The sequence below is a fragment of the Oncorhynchus mykiss genome, chromosome 7 (genome assembly GCF_057628025.1).
Source record: "Oncorhynchus mykiss isolate SJ-2025 chromosome 7, ASM5762802v1, whole genome shotgun sequence".
NCBI lineage: Eukaryota > Metazoa > Chordata > Actinopteri > Salmoniformes > Salmonidae > Oncorhynchus > Oncorhynchus mykiss.
The window spans coordinates 42,560,771-42,568,159 of NC_143028.1; the positions used below are offsets into that span (position 1 = coordinate 42,560,771).

General features: G+C 39.2%; 1 protein-coding gene and 1 long non-coding RNA gene across 10 annotated transcripts in view; one reads left to right on the forward strand and one right to left on the reverse strand.

Moving 5' to 3' along the window:
* Nucleotides 1-4,551, forward strand: part of LOC110527921 (MYND-type zinc finger-containing chromatin reader ZMYND8) — a 27,865-nt gene extending 23,314 nt beyond the window's left edge. For all 9 annotated transcript variants that reach the window (XM_090241063.1, XM_021609544.3, XM_021609542.3 and 6 more), the window contains 2 exons: nt 2,843-3,082; nt 3,207-4,551. In XM_090241063.1, the coding sequence (XP_090097189.1) occupies nt 2,843-3,082; nt 3,207-3,382 (416 nt within the window). In that variant the 3' untranslated portion in view covers nt 3,383-4,551. The remainder of the gene's footprint in view (nt 1-2,842; nt 3,083-3,206) is intronic.
* LOC149982546 (uncharacterized) lies at nt 578-5,693 on the reverse strand. The gene is made up of 2 exons (XR_016497261.1): nt 5,579-5,693; nt 578-3,335 (listed from the first exon to the last, which is right to left on the reverse strand). It is a non-coding gene; the product is annotated as an uncharacterized LOC149982546 (long non-coding RNA).
* Between the last annotated feature and the right edge of the window lie 1,696 nt (nt 5,694-7,389).

Genomic DNA, 7,389 nt, shown 5'->3' on the forward strand with positions numbered 1-7,389 from the left:
CTCCTTGGGATGTTTAAAGCTTGGGAAATCTTTTTGTATCCAAATCCGGCTTTAAACTTATTCACAACAGTATCTCGGACCTGCCTGGTGTGTTCCTTGTTCTTCATGATGCTCTCTGCGCTTTTAACGGACCTCTGAGACTATCACAGTGCAGGTTTATTTATACAGAGACTTGATTACACACAGGTGGATTGTATTTATCATCATTAGTCATTTAGGTCAACATTGGATCATTCAGAGATCCTCACTGAACTTCTGGAGAGAGTTTGCTGCACTGAAAGTAAAGGGGCTGAATAATTTTGCACGCCCAATTTTTCAGTTTTTGATTTGTTAAAAAAGTTTGAAATATCCAATAAATGTCGTTCCACTTCATGATTGTGTCCCACTTGTTGTTGATTCTTCACAAAAAAATACAGTTTTATATCTTTATGTTTGAAGCCTGAAATGTGGCAAAAGGTCGCAAAGTTCAAGGGGGCCGAATACTTTCACAAGGCACTGTAAGTAGTCCTTTAAAGTATTTTTACTTAAATAGTTTTTTGTGGTATCTATACTTTACTATTTATATCTTACTAAGTCATTTTTTGGGGTATCTATACTTTACTATTTATATTTTTTACAACTTTTACTTCACTACATTCCTAAAGAAAATAATGTACTTTCTACTCCATACATTTTCCCTGACACCCAAAAGTACTCGTTACATTTTGAATGCTTAGCTGAACAGTCTAGTTCACACACTTATCAAGAGAACATCCCTGGTCATTCCTACTGCCTCTGATGTGGTGGACTCACTAAACACAAATGCTTCGTTTGTAAATAATGTCTGAGTGTTGGAGTGTGCCCCTAGCTAGCAGTTCATTTTTTAAAAACAAGAAAATTGTGCCTACTGGTTTGCTTAATATAAGGAATTTGAAATGATTCATACTTTTACTTTTGATACTTACAGTTGAAGTCAGAAGTTTACATACACTTAGGTTGGAGTCATTAAAACCTGTTTTTCAACCACTCCACAAATTTATTGTTAACAAACTATAGTTTTGGCAAGTCGGTTAGGACATCTACTTTGTGCATGACAAACATTTTCCCCAAAAAATTTACAGACAGATTATTTCACTTATAATTCACTGTATCACAATTCCAGTGGGTCAGAAGTTTACATACACTAAGTTGACTGTGCCTTTAAACAGCTTGGAAAATTCCAGAAAATGATGTCATGGAAGCTTCTGATAGGCTTATTGACATAATTTGAGTCAACTGGAGGTGTACCTGTGGATGTATTTTATGGCCTACCTTCAAACTCAGTGTCTCTTTGCTTGACATCATGGGAAAAATCCAAATAAATCAGCCAAGACCTCAGAATAAAAATTGTAGACCTCCACAAGTCTGGTTGAATTTCCAAACGCCTGAAGGTACCATGTTAATCTGTACAAACAATAGTCCACAAGTATAAATACCATGGTACCACGCAGCCGTCATACTGCCGAGGAAGGAGACGCGTTCTGTCTCCTAGAGACGAACGTACTTTGGTGCGAAAAGTGCAAATCAATCCCAGAACAATAGCAAAGGAACTTGTGAAGATGCTGGAGGAAACAGGTACAAACGTATCTATATCCACAGTAAAACGAGTCCTATATCGACATAACCTGAAAGGCCGCTCAACAAGGAAGAAGCCACTGCTACAAAACCGCCATAAAAAAAGCCAGACTACGGTTTGCAACTGCACATGGGGACAAAGATCGTACTTTTTGGAGAAATGTCCTCTGGTCTGATGAAACAAAAATAGAACTGTTTGGCCATAATGACCATCGTTGTGTTTGGAGGAAAAAGTGGGAGGCTTGCAAGCTGAAGAACACCATCCCAACCGTCAAGCACGGGGGTGGCAGCATCATATTGTGGGAGTGCTTTGCTGCACTTCACAAAATAGATGGCATCACGAGGAAGGAAAATTATGTGGATATATTGAAGCAACATCACAAGACATCAATCAGGAAGTTAAAGCTTGGTCACAAATGGGTCTTCCAAATGGACAGTGACCCCAAGCATACTTCCAAAGTTGAGGCAAAATGGCTTAAGGACAACAAACTCAAGGTATTGGAATGGTCATCACAAAGCCCTGACCTCAATCATATAGAAAATGTGTGGGCAGAACTCAAAAAAAGCCTGTGCGAGGAAGGAGGCCTTACAAACCTGACTCAGATACACTAGCTCTTTCAGGAGGAATGGGCCAACATTCACCCAACTTATTGTGGGAAGCTTGTGGAAGGCTACACAAAAACATTTGATTCAAGTTAAACAATTTAAAGACAATGATACCAAATATTTATTGAGTGTATGTAAACTTCTGACCCACTGGTAATGTGATGAAAGAAATAAAAGCTGAAATAAATCACACTCTACTATTATTCTGACATTTTACATTCTTAAAATAAACGGGTGATCCTAACTGACCTAAGACAGGGAATTTTTACTAAGATTACATATCAAGAATTGTGAAAAACTGAGTTTAAATGTATTTGGCTAAGGTGTATGTAAACTTCTGACTTCAACTGTAAGTATATTTTAGCAATTACATTGACTTTTGATACTTAAGTACATTTAAAACCAAATACTTTTACTCAAGTCGTATTTTTACTGGGTGACTCACTTTTACTTGAGTAATTTTCTATTAAGGTATCTTTACTTTTACTCAAGTATGACAGTTGGGTACTTTTTCCACAACTGCGATTTTCACGAGGTTGTCAGCCAACCCGTCTATAACAATGGATGTCATTGACTGAGGAGAATTAATCACATTATTCTATAGAAAAGGTTATGTTATTGTCTGCTGTGTGTACATGTGCAGAGTTAACCATGGCTGAGATGAGGCAGAGTCTGGAGCAGGAGAGGGAGCGTCTGATGGCGGAGGTAAAGAAGCAGACAGAAGTGGAGAAACAGCAGGTGGTGGATGAGACCAAAAAGAAACAGTGGTGTGCCAACTGCAGGAAGGAAGCCATCTTCTACTGTTGCTGGAACACCAGCTACTGTGACTACCCCTGCCAGCAAGCCCACTGGCCAGAACACATGAAGTCCTGCACACAATCAGGTAACACACACCAGCCATATTCAAAGCTGGATTTATACTAGTTAAAGAACATTGATTCCATCTGAATATAGGTACTAATGGTCTTACAACTGCATAGTTATATATTTCTGTTCTCCTTTTGTAGCGACAGCCTCACAGCAAGAGCCTGAGTCAGGGTCCACGGCAGATGGCCCAAACAAAGCCTCCGGACAGTCCAACAGTGGTCAAACTTCTCCCAGAGGAACGACAGCATCTGCCCCCACAGACAAAGACTCTAACATGGAGAAAAGCAAGGACAATGTCACTGTCAGTCTGTCCTAACACTGAGCCCTTGCCATGGCATTGAGTTATCACACTTGAACCTGTAACATAAAATACCGACACCTTCTTAGCTACTGTACATGGACATGTTTCGTTAGCATTAGTCTTTTCAAGCTGCTGCTCTGAAGGTATCAAAATACTTTTTTATTTTAAGTGATCATGACCAGAATTTCATCTTTCCCAAACGCTATAATCATCCTTCTCCATCTCAAGTTCAGATGTACTTTATGCCCAAAGTACTATGGGACAAGTAACCACTAGAGAGCGCCACCTGTTCTCTTAATCACTGTCACCTTGCATTATACACACTTTGCAAGCTCATAGAGAAGCAGCTTTTCATGGCCAAATTTGTGTGAGGCAGATGTACAGAAAGTGTATCTATTGTTATACGTAATATTCATAAAACTGTATTGGGAGTACATAATACGTTTTGGTACTGTGTGAAATAATTGGACAGTTTGGTCAATGATCACCCAGATGACCAAATTGAATGTGAATGGACCAGAATGGAACATGGCTTCAGATTGTTGATACAAATTATTTTCAACCGCCTTCTTGTATGTTAATTTATTCATTATTTATGCTGAAATGGTTGCCTACATTTTTATTGAGGAGATAATGTTTGATGGACTGCCTGTTGAATTAAGATTTGGTACAGAGATAGTTATATGAAGCTTTTCCATTTCAGAATGTTTTTCCCTTTCCTCCCTTAGGACTAACGCTCATCATAATGCAACCGACATTTGTCCTGTATTCATATTTCTGTGTTCATACTCTTTCATCTTGTATTGTTGTCACTGAGAAATAAACCATATTTATGGCAAACACAGGCCCTGAGAGCGAACAGAATACAACACTAGTTTTTGAAAGCTCTTGCATTTTCTACGTGTCTCCCACATGATGATACAAAAACATAAATGTATTTGGTTGAAAATGATCGGCTACGGTGAACTGACCACGTCTTTGTATGTCAGGTTTGAACACTCTACTACAATTTATTCACTCATCTGCAGGAAACCCCATTTGATTTTCAAACTATTCTCCTACAGCACACTGTAATGGAGTCATTCCTCCCTGCCACGGTATAGAGAAGAGACTAAAGGAACTCTGTTGTATTTCATGTTTGTTTACATTCTCTAAATAAATAAAGTGTGTTGTTCTAAAACTGTCTGACCTTGACAAAATACCATTGTTCCCATCCTATCAGAATAAAGTGGTAGCAGCATGGCTCTAATGTACCACCATTTCGGTCGCATATGCCCTCAAATATGTTGCTGTGTGACCTGGAATTTTGATTTGGAATCATCAGTGTGCCTACAAAGATATTTACCAACATGGCATATGGCAATGCCCTGGCTTCCCTGTGGTTTGTTTTGGAATCCGACAGAATCTTTCCACTCCTGGCCTTCATTAGCGCTGTGGTAACAACTGAGCAATATAGCCACATACCTTCCAGCTCTCCTTTATCTGACAAATAGTCTGCAACATTCTGGAGGTGTAACGCGGTCCCCGTTCCAGGGATATCACTGGATAAGAAATCCAGGCTGCCAACGCTTTGCCATATATGGACATGTGTATGTGAAGTCCGAACTAAGTAGCTCTAGCACAGATAGAACAATGAGACAGATATTTCATCGGATGTATAAATGTGAAGCATCCGGTTGGCGTTTCAATTCACTATCAAATATGGTGGTGAGAGGAAGCCCGGTGCCGGCAGTGGGAGAAGATGCAGCGAGATGGATTTTGGCCGACATTCTGCTAATTTTCTCATCGATAAAACACTTGATCAAAATCTAGTTTTAGAAACGAAACTGTAATCTGTTACGAACAGAGTGGATACATTTTTATAGACTTTACCATTTGCCAAAGTTTTTTTTTAAATGCAAGGGCGAATTTACTTCAGAGTAGGCGATCCCTATAGGAAAAATGCAAATATATGCTATAACGCACCAATAGGCGTGACGGTCTCTGCCCACCTCCTTGCTTGTTCTGTCCACTATGATTCACTTGCTTCCATTTGAAACGAAGGGCAGTGGTCTGTCTTGGGTTAGTTATACAAATCTTCGGTTATATTTAATTGGTCCGGATTTGTTTAGGTTTCTGGAATCTAGTTTGCGATTTAGCCGTGAAGACATCATGGATTCATAACCCTGTACAGTAGATTAAAAGTACGGTCGAAACACTTAAAATACACACCCTAGATTTGTACCATTGAGAGAATCCCCGTAGCAATCCCCTCCGCCCTCGTTGTCATTCGGCTTTGCGAGTGTACAATTATGTTCACTTCCGGGCCTGAAACTCCCCGTAATACAATTCGCGACGACCGCACATCCGCTAAGAAAAGTCCGCGAAAACTTAAAAACAACATCAATGGAGAAGTTATGTGAATTGTGGGGAGTTTCAGGCCCTGAAGTGAACATAATTTATACAAGTGTAATTAAAACGAATGCAAATAAGTTCGAATTTGTGCTACTAATGCACAAACATGTCTCGTAAATATGTTTTTGTTTGGTTATCTTTTGGAATAAATATAATGTAAAAAAAAATAGAAATAAAAAAAAGGTCCTTCAGATGTTCCAGCTAGGCAGGCTAACGTTAGTTAGCGAATTAATTTGCTAGCTATCATACAATTGGCGTATATTAATAATTATATATTTAATATAAGTAGACGTGCACTCATAATTGACTGTCGCGAATATAAAGCACCCACAAGCTACCCGTGGCTGAAAACATAATTATCGTGTGACGAATTTCCAGTCAAGGGTGGCCCATTTAAAAATGATTCCTTCCTCCCTTGCCAATTTTTTTTTTAAACAACAAATCAATACAGAAAGTACATGAGGGAACACAAGTATATATAGATTATATACAATGTACAATCGAGCTAGGGGGTACAATATCCTCCCTCCCTTGCCTCTTGCCCTGCAAGTGTATTCTCGTCAAACGTCATGAAACGTCATCAGAAGTGTCCACTTAATTTGAAGGGATAGGGTGTGTCTTTTACGTGTTTGGACTTTAACAGAAGACACAAGGATGAGGTTAATGGATCATCAACAATGTGTACAGACAGATATATAGCTAGATAATGTAGCTACTTAGCAACACAAATATTTCACGTTTTTTTTTTTTTTTATATAACAAAGTAAACCTGAATGTGATGCACACGAGTTATATTCACAAAACGATCAGCTGTGATTGTTTAGCTGCAAATAGCTAGCTGCTGTAGCTGCATATTTACGGTGTTAATAAACTGGGCAAAGAGTGTTAGAAGTGGTTTTATATTACATTCACCTGCACGTATACCTAGGTACCTACCTGTAACTATATTGCAGATATAAGCAGTGTCAAGATTAGAGCTCCAGCAAGCACGTTTTGAAAACTTACTAACTAGCTTCTGTAAAATATATATATATGTATATAAAATACAAAGACAACACACAACAGGACATTTCCTTAATCTAACCTGGCCTATTAGAGGTCATGATGGAGCTACCAGCAAATTGCTTACACATATCCAATACTTCCAGATGTACACAACAAGTTTCTAGGGGCTATGGGTTTATTTGTGTTTCAGGGATTAATACCAATGGACCAAGACCCTGGGCTCTGAGTCCAGACCCAGATCATCACTGCATTCATGTGGTCTAATGGCCAACACCACAATAACAAGAGACTATCAGTGCTATTAGGTATAGTAGGGCTGCCTATACAAGGGTTAGTTGGGATCAGGCTTTCCGGGCATGGCATGTAGGGCATTGGTCACCAACCCTGTTCCTGGAACTCCACAGGGTGTGCAGGCTTCTGTCCCAGCTAACAGTATGAGGACTAATACAAAGGAGGGTTTGTAAGTGTTGCGCTTGACTCCACATGGTTGAATAGTGTCTAATGTCCTGTTGCAGGTAGGCAAGCTATATAATTACTCTACAACATAGCTACAGGTATAAGAGTAGTCATGGTAAGTTGACTAGGCCTACTTATTATAGGCAGGGTTGGATGATGATCAGTTA